The sequence below is a fragment of the Oncorhynchus gorbuscha genome, linkage group LG10 (genome assembly GCF_021184085.1).
Source record: "Oncorhynchus gorbuscha isolate QuinsamMale2020 ecotype Even-year linkage group LG10, OgorEven_v1.0, whole genome shotgun sequence".
Taxonomy (NCBI): Eukaryota; Metazoa; Chordata; class Actinopteri; order Salmoniformes; family Salmonidae; genus Oncorhynchus; species Oncorhynchus gorbuscha.
This window is the reverse complement of record NC_060182.1, coordinates 4,682,850-4,699,649: the sequence shown is the minus strand read 5'-3', so window position 1 is coordinate 4,699,649 and position 16,800 is coordinate 4,682,850. Positions and strand designations below refer to the sequence as shown.

Sequence of the window (16,800 nt, the reverse complement as noted above, 5' to 3'; positions counted from 1 at the left end):
CTGTCTGTCTGTCTCTCCTCTCCCTCTGTCTGTCTGTCTGTCTGTCTCTCTCTCTCTCCCTCTGTCTCTCTCTCTCTGTCTCTTTCTCTCTCACCATGTATGAGGCGAAGATCAGCACTCTCTTGTGTTTCCCACAGGGCCACTGGGGGTCACTCAGAAGGTTGGGGTCATAGTCTCCAAAGTCATCTACACCTGTAGGGCACAGAAAGTACATTAGATCACACACACACACACACACACACACACACACACACACACACACACACACACACACACACACACACACACACACACACACACACACACACACACACACACACACACACACACACACACACACACACACACACACACACACACCATCATCATTACGGTTGGAAAATACGAAGTGAGGAAGAGACATTCCATCCAGGAAGTGAAAATGGACCATCACTTTGTTATTGACCTCAACTAGAAACTCAGTTATACAAATAAATAACATCATTTATAAAGTCCTCCACAGACAGAGAGACAGCCATAACTGTCTCTGGTATCTGTCCCCGGTCACCTTGGCAACACAGAATATCTGTGGCTGGTATCTGTCCCCGGTCACCTTGGCAACACAGAATAACTGTGGCTGGGATCTGTCCCCGGTCACCTTGGCAACACAGAATAACTGTGGCTGGGATCTGTCCCCGGTCACCTTGGCAACACAGAATAACTGTGGCTGGGATCTGTCCCCGGTCACCTTGGCAACACAGAATAACTGTGGCTGGGATCTGTCCCCGGTCACCTTGGCAACACAGAATAACTGTGGCTGGGATCTGTCCCCGGTCACCTTGGCAACACAGAATAACTGTGGCTGGGATCTGTCCCCGGTCACCTTGGCAACACAGAATAACTGTGGCTGGGATCTGTCCCCGGTCACCTTGGCAACACAGAATAACTGTGGCTGGGATCTGTCCCCGGTCACCTTGGCAACACAGAATAACCGTGGCTGGTATCTGTCCCCGGTCACCTTGGCAACACAGAATAACTAACAGCTAGCACATCACACACACACACACACACACACACACACACACACACACACACACACACACACACACACACACACACACACACACACACACACACACACACACACACACACACACACAATCATCATCATCATCATTACGGTTGGAAAATACTGAGGATCCATCCAGGAAGTCCATCACTTTGTTATTGACCTCAACTAGAAACTCAGTTATACAAATAAATAACATCATTTATAAAGTCCTCCACAGACAGAGAGACAGCCATAACTGTCTCTGGTATCTGTCCCCGGTCACCTTGGCAACACAGAATATCTGTGGCTGGTATCTGTCCCCGGTCACCTTGGCAACACAGAATAACTGTGGCTGGGATCTGTCCCCGGTCACCTTGGCAACACAGAATAACTGTGGCTGGGATCTGTCCCCGGTCACCTTGGCAACACAGAATAACTGTGGCTGGGATCTGTCCCCGGTTACCTTGGCAACACAGAATAACTGTGGCTGGGATCTGTCCCCGGTCACCTTGGCAACACAGAATAACTGTGGCTGGGATCTGTCCCCGGTCACCTTGGCAACACAGAATAACTGTGGCTGGGATCTGTCCCCGGTCACCTTGGCAACACAGAATAACTGTGGCTGGGATCTGTCCCCGGTCACCTTGGCAACACAGAATAACTGTGGCTGGGATCTGTCCCCGGTCACCTTGGCAACACAGAATAACTGTGGCTGGGATCTGTCCCCGGTCACCTTGGCAACACAGAATAACCGTGGCTGGTATCTGTCCCCGGTCACCTTGGCAACACAGAATAACTAACAGCTAGCACATCACACACACACACACACACACACACACACACACACACACACACACACACACACACACACACACACACACACACACACACACACACACACACACACACACACACACACACACACACACACACACACACAGCTGTGTGTTGCTAGTTAACAACGTGTTGCTAAATCAGACCCGGGGAAGAAGGAGTGGGGAGGACACATGATTATGGTAATGTGACTGGCACAAATGCATACGCACAAGAGAAGATCCTCTCACACACGCTCCCTCTCTCACACACAGGCCATGCTGATCACTGACAAGTGCTGACAGTCTGTCTCTCAGTGCAGAGATGAGGAGGAGAAGCCAGACACTCTCTCGCCGTTTCAATTTGAAATTCAATTTCACTCATCTCGACCCGAGCAGCAACACCCCTCTGTTATTCACTGTGATTCATCAGAGGTGGATGAATCAGAATGTTCTCTATCTCTTCTCCATCACATTCTACCCCTGGCCTGGGTCAGAAGGACCAGCATGGTACAGTAGAACCAGCATGGTGCATGGTGCAGAACCAGCATGGTAGCATGGTGCAGTAGAACCAGCATGGTGCAGTAGAACCAGCATGGTACAGTAGAACCAGCATGGTAGCATGGTGCAGTAGAACCAGCATGGTAGCATGGTGCAGTTGAACCAGTATGGTAGCATGGTGCAGTAGAACCAGCATGGTGCAGTAGGACCTGCATGGTACAGTAGAACCAGCATGGTACAGTAGAACCAGCATGGTAGCATGGTATAGTAGTACCAACATGGTGCAGTAGAACCAGTACGGTACAGTAGAACCAGCATGGTGCAGTAGAACCAGCATGGTGTAGTTGAACCAGTATGGTAGCATGGTGCAGTAGAACCAGCATGGTAGCATGGTATAGTAGTACCAGCATGGTGCAGTAGAACCAGTATGGTACAGTAGAACCAGCATGGTACAGTAGAACCAGCATGGTAGCATGGTACAGTAGAACCAGTATTGTACAGTAGAACCAGTATGGTTGCATGGTGCAGTTGAACGAGCATGGTAGCATGGTACAGTAGAACCAGCATGGTAGCATGGTGCAGTAGAACCAGCATGGTACAGTAGAACCAGCATGGTAGCATGGTGCAGTTGAACCAGCATGGTAGCATGGTACAGTAGAACCAGCATGGTAGCATGGTGCAGTAGAACCAGCATGGTACAGTAGAACCAGCATGGTAGCATGGTGCAGTTGAACCAGCATGGTAGCATGGTACAGTAGAACCAGCATGGTCGCATGGTGCAGTTGAACCAGCATGGTAGCATGGTGCAGTTGAACCAGCATGGTGGCATGGTACAGTAGAACCAGCATGGTAGCATGGTGCAGTAGAACCAGCATGGTGCAGTAGTACCAGCATGGTAGCATGGTGCAGTAGAACCAGCATGGTGCAGTAGAACCAGCATGGTACAGTAGAACCAGCATGGTAGCATGGTGCAGTAGAACCAGCATGGTAGCATGGTGCAGTTGAACCAGTATGGTAGCATGGTGCAGTAGAACCAGCATGGTGCAGTAGGACCTGCATGGTACAGTAGAACCAGCATGGTACAGTAGAACCAGCATGGTAGCATGGTATAGTAGTACCAGCATGGTGCAGTAGAACCAGTACGGTACAGTAGAACCAGCATGGTGCAGTAGAACCAGCATGGTGTAGTTGAACCAGTATGGTAGCATGGTGCAGTAGAACCAGCATGGTAGCATGGTATAGTAGTACCAGCATGGTGCAGTAGAACCAGTATGGTACAGTAGAACCAGCATGGTACAGTAGAACCAGCATGGTAGCATGGTACAGTAGAACCAGTATTGTACAGTAGAACCAGTATGGTTGCATGGTGCAGTTGAACGAGCATGGTAGCATGGTACAGTAGAACCAGCATGGTAGCATGGTGCAGTAGAACCAGCATGGTACAGTAGAACCAGCATGGTAGCATGGTGCAGTTGAACCAGCATGGTAGCATGGTACAGTAGAACCAGCATGGTAGCATGGTGCAGTAGAACCAGCATGGTACAGTAGAACCAGCATGGTAGCATGGTGCAGTTGAACCAGCATGGTAGCATGGTACAGTAGAACCAGCATGGTCGCATGGTGCAGTTGAACCAGCATGGTAGCATGGTGCAGTTGAACCAGCATGGTAGCATGGTGCAGTTGAACCAGCATGGTGGCATGGTACAGTAGAACCAGCATGGTAGCATGGTGCAGTAGAACCAGCATGGTGCAGTAGTACCAGCATGGTAGCATGGTGCAGTTGAACCAGCATGGTAGCATGGTGCAGTAGAACCAGTATTGTACAGTAGAACCAGTATGGTAGCATGGTGCAGTTGAACGAGCATGATAGCATGGTACAGTAGAACCATCATGGTAGCATGGTGCAGTAGAACCAGCATGGTACAGTAGAACCAGCATGGTAGCATGGTGCAATTGAACCAGCATGGTAGCATGGTACAGTAGAACCAGCATGGTAGCATGGTGCAGTTGAACCAGCATGGTAGCATGGTGCAGTAGAACCAGCATGGTAGCATGGTGCAGTTGAACCCGCATGGTAGCATGGTGCAGTTGAACCAGCATGGTAGCATGGTGCAGTAGAACCAGCATGGTAGCATGGTGCAGTTGAACCAGCATGGTAGCATGGTGCAGTAGAACCAGCATGGTAGCATGGTGCAGTTGAACCAGCATGGTAGCATGGTTCAGTTGAACCAGCATGGTAGCATGGTACAGTAGAACCAGCATGGTGCAGTTGAACCAGCATGGTAGCATGGTGCAATAGAACCAGCATGGTGCAGTTGAACCAGCATGGTGCAGTTGAACCAGCATGGTAGCATGGTGCAATAGAACCAGCATGGTAGCATGGTGCAGTTGAACCAGCATGGTAGCATGGTACAGTAGAACCAGCATGGTGCAGTTGAACCAGCATGGTAGCATGGTGCAATAGAACCAGCATGGTGCAGTTGAACCAGCATGGTAGCATGGTGCAGTTGAACCAGCATGGTAGCATGGTGCAATAGAACCAGCATGGTGCAGTTGAACCAGCATGGTAGCATGGTGCAGTAGTACCCGCATGGTAGCATGGTGCAATAGAACCAGCATGGTGCAGTAGAACCAGCATGGTGCAGTAGTACCAGCATTGTAGCATGGTGCAGTAGCACCAGCATGGTGCAGTAGAACCAGCATGGTGCAGTAGTACCAGCATGGTACAGTAGAACCAGCATGGTAGCATGGTACAGTAAAACCAGCATGGTAGCATGGTGCAGTAGTACCAGCATGGTGCAGTAGAACCAGCATGGTGCAGTTGAACCAGCATGGTGCAGTTGAACCAGCATGGTAGCATGGTACAGTAGAACCAGCATGGTGCAGTTGAACCAGCATGGTAGCATGGTGCAATAGAACCAGCATGGTGCAGTTGAACCAGCATGGTAGCATGGTGCAGTTGAACCAGCATGGTAGCATGGTGCAATAGAACCAGCATGGTAGCATGGTGCAGTTGAACCAGCATGGTAGCATGGTACAGTAGAACCAGCATGGTGCAGTTGAACCAGCATGGTAGCATGGTGCAATAGAACCAGCATGGTGCAGTTGAACCAGCATGGTAGCATGGTGCAGTTGAACCAGCATGGTAGCATGGTGCAATAGAACCAGCATGGTGCAGTTGAACCAGCATGGTAGCATGGTGCAGTAGTACCCGCATGGTAGCATGGTGCAATAGAACCAGCATGGTGCAGTAGAACCAGCATGGTGCAGTAGTACCAGCATGGTAGCATGGTGCAGTAGCACCAGCATGGTGCAGTAGAACCAGCATGGTGCAGTAGTACCAGCATGGTAGTATGGTGTAGAACCAGCATGGTGCAGTTGACCAGCATGGTAGCATGGTGCAGTAGAACCAGCATGGTGCAGTAGAACCAGCATGGTACAGTTGAACCAGCATGGTGCAGTAGAACCAGCATGGTGCAGTAGTACCAGCATGGTACAGTAGAACCAGCATGGTAGCATGGTACAGTAAAACCAGCATGGTAGCATGGTGCAGTAGTACCAGCATGGTGCAGTAGAACCAGCATGGTGCAGTTGAACCAGCATGGTGCAGTTGAACCAGCATGGTGCAGTTGAACCAGCATGGTGCAGTTGAACCAGCATGGTGCAGTAGTACCAGCATGGTAGCATGGTGCAGTTGAACCAGCATGGTGCAGTAGTACCAGCATGGTACTATGGTGCAGTAGAACCAGCATGGTGCAGTAGTACCAGCATGGTAGCATGGTGCAATAGAACCAGCATGGTGCAGTAGAACCAGCATGGTGCAGTAGAACCAGCATGGTGCAGTAGAACCAGCATGGTAGCATGGTGCAGTAGAACCAGCATGGTGCAGTAGAACCAGCATGGTGCAATAGAACCAGCATGGTACAATAGAACCAGCATGGTAGCATGGTGCAGTAGACCCAGCATGGTGCAGTTGAACCAGCATGGTGCAGTTGAACCAGCATGGTGCAGTTGAACCAGCATGGTGGCATGGTACAGTAGAACCAGCATGGTAGCATGGTGCAGTAGAACCAGCATGGTGCAGTAGTACCAGCATGGTAGCATGGTGCAGTTGAACCAGCATGGTAGCATGGTACAGTAGAACCAGTATTGTACAGTAGAACCAGTATGGTAGCATGGTGCAGTTGAACGAGCATGGTAGCATGGTACAGTAGAACCATCATGGTAGCATGGTGCAGTAGAACCAGCATGGTACAGTAGAACCAGCATGGTAGCATGGTGCAGTTGAACCAGCATGGTAGCATGGTGCAGTAGAACCAGCATGGTAGCATGGTGCAGTTGAACCCGCATGGTAGCATGGTGCAGTTGAACCAGCATGGTAGCATGGTGCAGTAGAACCAGCATGGTAGCATGGTGCAGTTGAACCAGCATGGTAGCATGGTGCAGTAGAACCAGCATCATGGTGCAGTTGAACCAGCATGGTAGCATGGTTCAGTTGAACCAGCATGGTAGCATGGTACAGTAGAACCAGCATGGTGCAGTTGAACCAGCATGGTAGCATGGTGCAATAGAACCAGCATGGTGCAGTTGAACCAGCATGGTGCAGTTGAACCAGCATGGTAGCATGGTGCAATAGAACCAGCATGGTAGCATGGTGCAGTTGAACCAGCATGGTAGCATGGTACAGTAGAACCAGCATGGTGCAGTTGAACCAGCATGGTAGCATGGTGCAATAGAACCAGCATGGTGCAGTTGAACCAGCATGGTAGCATGGTGCAGTTGAACCAGCATGGTAGCATGGTGCAATAGAACCAGCATGGTGCAGTTGAACCAGCATGGTAGCATGGTGCAGTAGTACCCGCATGGTAGCATGGTGCAATAGAACCAGCATGGTGCAGTAGAACCAGCATGGTGCAGTAGTACCAGCATGGTAGCATGGTGCAGTAGCACCAGCATGGTGCAGTAGAACCAGCATGGTGCAGTAGTACCAGCATGGTACAGTAGAACCAGCATGGTAGCATGGTACAGTAAAACCAGCATGGTAGCATGGTGCAGTAGTACCAGCATGGTGCAGTAGAACCAGCATGGTGCAGTTGAACCAGCATGGTGCAGTTGAACCAGCATGGTGCAGTTGAACCAGCATGGTGCAGTTGAACCAGCATGGTGCAGTTGAACCAGCATGGTAGCATGGTACAGTAGAACCAGCATGGTGCAGTTGAACCAGCATGGTAGCATGGTGCAATAGAACCAGCATGGTGCAGTTGAACCAGCATGGTAGCATGGTGCAGTTGAACCAGCATGGTAGCATGGTGCAATAGAACCAGCATGGTAGCATGGTGCAGTTGAACCAGCATGGTAGCATGGTACAGTAGAACAGCATGGTGCAGTTGAACCAGCATGGTAGCATGGTGCAATAGAACCAGCATGGTGCAGTTGAAAGCATGGTAGCATGGTGCAGTTGAACCAGCATGGTAGCATGGTGCAAAGAACCAGCATGGTGCAGTTGAACCAGCATGGTAGCATGGTGCAGTAGTACCCGCATGGTAAAATAGAACCAGCATGGTGCAGTAGTACCAGCATGGTAGCATGGTGCAGCACCAGCAAAAACCAGCATGGTGCAGTAGTACCAGCATGGTAGTATGGTGTAGAACCAGCATGGTGCAGTTGACCAGCATGGTAGCATGGTGCAGTAGAACCAGCATGGTGCAGTAGAACCAGCATGGTACAGTTGAACCAGCATGGTGCAGTAGAACCAGCATGGTGCAGTAGTACCAGCATGGTAAAACCAGCATGGTAGCATGGTACAGTAAAACCAGCATGGTAGCAAGTAGTACCAGCATGGTGCAGTAGAACCAGCATGGTGCAGTAGAACCAGCATGGTGCAGTTGAACCAGCATGGTGCAGTTGAACCAGCATGGTGCAGTAGTACCAGCATGGTAAAAACCAGCATGGTGCAGTAGTACCAGCATGGTACTATGGTGCAGTAGAACCAGCATGGTGCAAACAGCATGGTAGCATGGTGCAATAGAACCAGCATGGTGCAGTAGAACCAGCATGGTGCAGTAGAACCAGCATGGTAGCATGGTGCAGTAGAACCAGCATGGTGCAGTAGAACCAGCATGGTGCAATAGAACCAGCATGGTACAGTAGAACCAGCATGGTAGCATGGTGCAGTAGACCCAGCATGGTGCAGTTGAACCAGCATGGTGCAGTTGAACCAGCATGGTGCAGTTGAACCAGCATGGTAGCATGGTGCAGTAGAACCAGCATGGTAGCATGGTGCAGTAGAGGTCATAACCCTGTGGAAAGCAGGTACAGTAAAACAAAGCAGGTACAGTAGAGGTCATAACCCCGTGGAAAGCAGGTACAGTAGAGGTCAAACCCCGTGGAAAGCAGGTACAGTAGAGGTCATAACACCGCCAGGAATGTCACCATATTGCTAAAGGTTCAACCAACATCCATTCTACAACACAACCGGGTCAAATAAAATCCAGTCCCACGTTGGAGTTCAGCCTAGTCTAGTTTCGGGGATGCTGTTCCGGGTCACTTGGGTGAGGGGCACCTGCAGGGTGAGGGGCACCTGCAGGGTGATGTCCACCGAGGCAGTCTTCTGGCGGACCAGAGCATTGGTCGGGTGGAGGAACTGGGCGTACGATACCGTCTGGGGAGGAGGTCAATCAATCAATCAATCAATCAATCACTCACTCAATCAATCAATCAATCAATAAGTCATACAGGAGATGGATGTTCAACGCCACGAGGAAGAAAACAAGTGATATGAACAACAGCACAGTCTAGCGTAGCACAGTAAAACAACACAGTCTAGCGTAGCACAGTAAAACAGCACAGTCTAGCGTAGCACAGTAAAACAACACAGTCTAGCGTAGCACAGAAAAACAGCACAGTCTAGCGTAGCACAGAAAAACAGCACAGTCTAGCGTAGCACAGAAAAACAGCACAGTCTAGCGTAGCACAGAAAAACAGCACAGTCTAGCGTAGTACAGTAAAACAGCACAGTCTAGCGTAGCACAGTAAAACAGCACAGTCTAGCGTACCACAGAAAAACAGCACAGTCTAGCGTAGCACAGAAAAACAGCACAGTCTAGCGTAGCACAGAAAAACAGCACAGTCTAGCGTAGCACAGTAAAACAGCACAGTCTAGCGTAGCACAGTAAAACAACACAGTCTAGCGTAGCACAGTAAAACAGCACAGTCTAGCGTAGCACAGTAAAACAGCACAGTCTAGCGTAGCACAGAAAAACAGCACAGTCTAGCGTAGCACAGAAAAACAGCACAGTCTAGCATAGCACAGAAAAACAGCACAGTCTAGCGTAGCACAGTAAAACAGCAGTCTAGCGTAGTACAGTAAAACAGCACAGTCTAGCGTAGCACAGTAAAACAGCACAGTCTAGCGTAGCACAGTAAAACAGCCCAGTCTAGCGTAGCACAGTAAAACAGCACAGTCTAGCGTAGCACAGTAAAACAACACAGTCTAGCTTAGCACAGTAAAACAACACAGTCTAGCGTAGCACAGTAAAACAACACAGTCTAGCGTAGCACAGTAAAACAGCACAGTCTAGCGTAGCACAGTAAAACAGCACAGTCTAGCGTAGCACAGTAAAACAGCACAGTCTAGCGTAGCACAGTAAAACAGCACAGTCTAGCGTAGCACAGTAAAACAGCACAAAACAGCACAGTCTAGCGTAGCACAGTAAAACAGCACAGTGCGAAACAGCACAGTCTAGCGTAGAAAAAACAGCACAGTGCGAAACAGCATGGTGCAGTATAGTTCCTAACCCTGTGGACTGATATTGGGGCGGAGGTAGCCATCATTACAATTAGCCAGGGGCACACTCCAACTCTCAGACATCATTACAGATAGCCAGGGCTCCAACTCTCAGACATCATTACAGATAGCCAGGGGCTCCAACTCTCAGACATCATTACAGATCGCAAGGGGCGTACATAATTGACAAAAAAGCATGTGTTTAGTGAGTCCTCCAGATTAGAGGCAGTAGGGACGACCAGGGATGTTCAGTGAGTCCTCCAGATCAGAGGCAGTAGGGATGACCAGGGATGTTCTCTGTTTAGTGAGTCCTCCAGATTAGAGGCAGTAGGGATGGCCAGGGATGTTCTCTGTTTAGTGAGTCCTCCAGATCAGAGGCAGTAGGGATGACCAGGGATGTTCTCTGTTTAGTGAGTCCTCCAGATCAGAGGCAGTAGGGATGACCAGGGATGTTCTCTGTTTAGTGAGTCCTCCAGATCAGAGGCAGTAGGGATGACCAGGGATGTTCTCTGTTTAGTGAGTCCTCCAGATCAGAGGCAGTAGGGATGGCCAGGGATGTTCTCTGTTTAGTGAGTCCTCCAGATCACAGGCAGAAGGGATGGCCAGGGATGTTCTCTGTTTAGTGAGTCCTCCAGATCACAGGCAGAAGGGATGGCCAGGGATGTTCTCTTTTAAATGAGTCCTCCAGATCAGAGGCAGTAGATCACCAGGGATGTTCTCTTGATAAGTGTGTAAAATTCCTGTCCTGCTAAGCATTCAAAATGTAGCGAGTACTTTTAGGTGTCAGGGAAAACGTACGGAGTAAAAATTACATAATTGTCTTTAGGAATGTAGTAAAGTAAAAGTTGTCAAAAATATAAATAGTTAAGTAGAGGTACCCCCCCAAAAAACGACTTAAGTAGTCCTTTAAATGTACTTTACACCACTGAGTAAAAAAGGGTTCCTATGGTCCCAAATAACACCTTATTCTCTATATAGTCCAGTATGAGGAATAGAGAGTTTGGGACAGGCTATCTGTTAGCTACAGCCCCTGCAATATAATCTAGGACTACTCTAGTTTTGGGGGCACCCCTAGAATATAATCTAAGACATCTCTAGTTTTGGGGGCACCCCTAGAATATAATCTAAGACATCTCTAGTTTTGGAGGCACCCCCTAGAATATAATCTAAGACATCTCTAGTTTTGGGGGCACAGCAAATAATCTAAGACATCTCTAGTTTTGGGGGCACCCCCCTAGAATATAACAAGACATCTCAGTTTTGCTAGAATATAATCTAAGACTACGTTTTGGGGGCACCCCCACTAGAATATAATCTAGGACATCTCTAGTTTTGGGGCACCCCCTGCAATATAATCTAAGACATCTCTAGTTTTGGGGGCACCCCCATGCAAATAATCTAAGACATCTCTAGTTTTGTGGAATATATTCTAAGACATCTCTAGTTTTGGGGGCACCCCCCCCCCCCTGCAATATAATCTAAGACATCTCTAGTTTTGGGGCACAATATAATCTAAGACATCTCTAGTTTTGGGGGCACCCCCTGCAATATAATCTAAGACATCTCTAGTTTTGGAGGCACCCCCTAGAATATAATCTAAGACATCTCTAGTTTTGGTGGCACCCCTGCAATATAATCTAAGACATCTCTAGTTTTGGGGGCACCCCCTGCAATATAATCTAAGACATCAGTTTTGCCCCCCCCCTAGAATATAATCTAAGACTACTCTAGTTTTGGGGGCACCCCCACTAGAATATAATCTAAGACATCTCTAGTTTTGGGGGCACCCCATGCAATATAATCTAAGACATCTCTAGTTTTGGGGGCACCCCCCGCCCCCTGGAATATATTCTAAGACATCTCTAGTTTTGGGGGCACCCCCTGCAATATAATCTAAGACATCTCTAGTTTTGGGGCACCCCCCCCTGCAATATAATCTAAGACATCTCTAGTTTTGGGGCACCCCTGCAATATAATCTAAGACATCTCTAGTTTTGGAGGCACCCCCTAGAATATAATCTAAGACATCTCTAGTTTTGGAGGCACCCCCTAGAATATAATCTAAGACATCTCTAGTTTTGGTGGCACCCCCTGCAATATAATCAGACATCTCTAGTTTTGGGGCACCCCCCCTGCAATATAATCTAAGACATCTCTAGTTTTGGGGGCACCCCCTGCAATATAATCTAAGACATCTCTAGTTTTGGGGGCACCCCCTAGAATATAATCTAAGACATCTCTAGTTTTGGGGCACCCCCTGCAATATAATCTAAGACATCTCTAGTTTTGGGGGCAGCCCCCTAGAATATACTCTAAGACATCTCTAGTTTTGGGGCAACCCCTCCCCTGCAATATAATCTAGGACATCTCTAGTTTTGGGGGCACCCCCTGCAATATAATCTAAGACATCTCTAGTTTTGGGGGCAACCCCCCTGGAATATAATCTAAGACATCTCTAGTTTTGGGGCAGGAATATAATCTAAGACATCTCTAGTTTTGGGGGCACCCCCTGGAATATAATCTAAGACATCTCTAGTTTTGAGGGCAGCCCCCTAGAATATACTCTAAGACATCTCTAGTTTTGGGGCAACCCCTCCCCCTGCAATATAATCTAGGACATCTCTAGTTTTGGGGCACCCCCTAGAATATAATCTAAGACATCTCTAGTTTTGGGGCACCCCCCCTGCAATATAATCTAAGACATCAGTTTTGGGGGCACCCCCTGCAAGATAATCTAAGACATCTCTAGTTTTGGGGCACCCCCCTGGAATATAATCTAAGACATCTCTAGTTTTGGGGCACCCCCTGCAATATAATCTAAGACATCTCTAGTTTTGGGGCAACCCCCTGGAATATAATCTAAGACATCTCTAGTTTTGGGGCACCCCCTGGAATATAATCTAAGACATCTCTAGTTTTGGGGGCACCCCCTGGAATATAATCTAAGACATCTCTAGTTTTGGGGCACCCCCCTGGAATATAATCTAAGACATCTCTAGTTTTGGGGCACCCCCCCCCCTGGAATATAATCTAAGACATCTCTAGTTTTGGGGGCAACCCCCCCCCCTGGAATATAATCTAAGACATCTCTAGATTTGGGGCACCCCCCTGGAATATAATCTAAGACATCTCTAGTTTTGGGGGCACCCCCTGGAATATAATCTAAGACATCTCTAGTTTTGAGGGCAGCCCCCTAGAATATACTCTAAGACATCTCTAGTTTTGGGGCAACCCCTCCTGCAATATAATCTAGACATCTCTAGTTTTGGGGGCACCCCCTGCAATATAATCTAAGACATCTCTAGTTTTGGTGCACCCCCTGCAATATAATCTAAGACATCTCTAGTTTTGGGGGACCCCCTAGAATATAATCTAAGACATCTCTAGTTTTGGGGCACCCCCTGCAATATAATCTAAGACATCTCTAGTTTTGGGGGCACCCCCTGCAAGATAATCTAAGACATCCTAGTTTTGGGGCACCCCCCCTGGAATATAATCTAAGACATAGTTTTGGGGCACCCCCCTGCAATATAATCTAAGACATCTCTAGTTTTGGGGCAACCCCTGGAATATAATCTAAGACATTCTAGTTTTGGGGGCACCCCCTGGAATATAATCTAAGACATCCTAGTTTTGGGGGCACCCCCTGGAATATAATCTAAGACATCTCTAGTTTTGGGGGCACCCCCCCTGGAATATAATCTAAGACATAGTTTTGGGGCACCCCCCTGGAATATAATCTAAGACATCTCTAGGGACCCCCCCCTGTATAATCTAAGACATCTCTAGTTTTGGGCCCCCCTCCCTGCAATATAATCTAAGACATCTCTAGTTTTGGGGCACCCCCCCCTGGAATATAATCTAAGACATAGTTTTGGGGCACCCCCTGGAATATAATCTAAGACATCTCTAGTTTTGGGGGCACCCCTAGAATATAATCTAAGACATTCTAGTTTTGGGGCACCCCCTGCAATATAATCTAAGACATCTCTAGTTTTGGGGCACCCCCTGCAATATAATCTAAGACATCTCTAGTTTTGGGGGCACCCCTGGAATATAATCTAAGACATCTCTAGTTTTGGGGCACCCCCCTGCAATATAATCTAAGACATCTCTAGTTTTGGGGGCACCCCCCCCCCTGGAATATAATCTAAGACATCTCTAGTTTTGGGGCACCCCCCTGGAATATAATCTAAGACATCTCTAGTTTTGGGGGCACCCCCTAGAATATAATCTAAGACATCTCTAGTTTTGGGGGCACCACCCCCCTGGAATATAATCTAAGACATCTCTAGTTTTGGGGCACCCCCCCCCCTGGAATATAATCTAAGACATCTCTAGTTTTGGGGGCACCCCCTAGAATATAATCTAAGACATCTCTAGTTTTGGGGCACCCCCTGCAATATAATCTAAGACATCTCTAGTTTTGGGGCACCCCCCCCCCTGCAAATATAATCTAAGACATCTCTAGTTTTGGGGCACCCCCTGCAATATAATCTAAGACATCTCTAGTTTTGGAGGCACCCCCTAGAATATAATGTAAGACATCTCTAGTTTTGGAGGCACCCCCTAGAATATAATTTAAGACATCTCTAGTTTTGGGGGCACCCCCTAGAATATAATCTAAGACATCTCTAGTTTTGGTGGCACCCCCCTAGAATATAATCTAAGACATCTCTAGTTTTGGGGCACCCCCTGCAATATAATCTAAGACATCTCTAGTTTTGGGGGCACCCCCTGCAATATAATCTAAGACATCTCTAGTTTTGGGGGCACCCCCCCTGCAATATAATCTAAGACATCTCTAGTTTTGGGGTACCCCCTGCAATATAATCTAAGACATCTCTAGTTTTGGGGGCACCCCCTCCAATATAATCTAAGACATCTCTAGTTTTGGGGGCACCCCCCTGCAATATAATCTAAGACATCTCTAGTTTTGGGGGCACCCCTGCAAGATAATCTAAGACATCTCTAGTTTTGGGGGCACCCCCTGGAATATAATCTAAGACATCTCTAGTTTTGGGGCACCCCCCCTGCAATATAATCTAAGACATCTCTAGTTTTGGGGGCAACCCCTGGAATATAATCTAAGACATCTCTAGTTTTGGGGCACCCCCTGGAATATAATCTAAGACATCTCTAGTTTTGGGGGCACCCCCTGGAATATAATCTAAGACATCTCTAGTTTTGGGGGCACCCCCCTGGAATATAATCTAAGACATCTCTAGTTTTGGGGGCACCCCCTGGAATATAATCTAAGACATCTCTAGTTTTGGGGGCACCCCCCTGCAATATAATCTAAGACATCTCTAGTTTTGGGCCCCCCTCCCTGCAATATAATCTAAGAAATCTCTAGTTTTGGGGCACCCCCTGGAATATAATCTAAGACATCTCTAGTTTTGGGGCACCCCCTGAATATAATCTAAGACATCTCTAGTTTTGGGGCACCCCCTAGAATATAATCTAAGACATCTCTAGTTTTGGGGGCACCCCTGCAATATAATCTAAGACATCTCTAGTTTTGGGGGCACCCCTGGAATATAATCTAAGACATCTCTAGTTTTGGGGCACCCCCTGCAATATAATCTAAGACATCTCTAGTTTTGGGGCACCCCCCCCTGGAATATAATCTAAGACATCTCTAGTTTTGGGGCACCCCCTGGAATATAATCTAAGACATCTCTAGTTTTGGGGCACCCCCCTAGAATATAATCTAAGACATCTCTAGTTTTGGGGCACCACCCCCCTGGAATATAATCTAAGACATCTCTAGTTTTGGGGGCACCCCCCCCTGGAATATAATCTAAGACATCTCTAGTTTTGGGGGCACCCCCCCTAGAATATAATCTAAGACATCTCTAGTTTTGGGGGCACCCCCCCCTAAGACATCTCTAGTTTTGGGGCACCCCCCTGCAATATAATCTAAGACATCTCTAGTTTTGGGGGCACCCCTGCAATATAATCTAAGACATCTCTAGTTTTGGAGGCACCCCCTAGAATATAATGTAAGACATCTCTAGTTTTGGAGGCACCCCTAGAATATAATTTAAGACATCTCTAGTTTTGGGGGCACCCCCTAGAATATAATCTAAGACATCTCTAGTTTTGGTGGCACCCCCCTAGAATATAATCTAAGACATCTCTAGTTTTGGGGGCACCCCTGCAATATAATCTAAGACATCTCTAGTTTTGGGGCACCCCCTGCAATATAATCTAAGACATCTCTAGTTTTGGGGCACCCCCCTGCAATATAATCTAAGACATCTCTAGTTTTGGGGGTACCCCCTGCAATATAATCTAAGACATCTCTAGTTTTGGGGCACCCCCTCCAATATAATCTAAGACATCTCTAGTTTTGGGGGCACCCCCTAGAATATAATCTAAGACATCTCTAGTTTTGGGGCAACCCCCCTGCAATATAATCTAGGACATCTCTAGTTTTGGGGCACCCCTGCAATATAATCTAAGACATCTCTAGTTTTGGGGGCACCCCTGCAATATAATCTAAGACATCTCTAGTTTTGGGGCAGCCCCCTAGAATATACTCTAAGACATCTCTAGTTTTGGGGCAACCCCCCCCCCTGCAATATAATCTAGGACATCTCTAGTTTTGGGGGCACCCCCTGCAATATAATCTAAGACATCTCTAGTTTTGGGGCACCCCCTGGAAT

General features: G+C 47.8%; 1 protein-coding gene across 1 annotated transcript in view; it reads right to left on the bottom strand.

The window, feature by feature from the left end:
• LOC124045394 (CDK5 and ABL1 enzyme substrate 1-like) overlaps positions 1–16,800 on the bottom strand; it is a 118,747-nt gene that overhangs the window by 26,595 nt on the left and 75,352 nt on the right. Inside the window, exons 5-9 of the mRNA XM_046364691.1 lie at positions 8,857–9,004; positions 8,796–8,806; positions 1,314–1,808; positions 505–997; positions 95–192 (exon numbers count right to left, since the gene is read on the bottom strand). Of these exons, the coding sequence (XP_046220647.1) occupies positions 95–192; positions 505–997; positions 1,314–1,808; positions 8,796–8,806; positions 8,857–9,004 (1,245 nt within the window). The remainder of the gene's footprint in view (positions 1–94; positions 193–504; positions 998–1,313; positions 1,809–8,795; positions 8,807–8,856; positions 9,005–16,800) is intronic.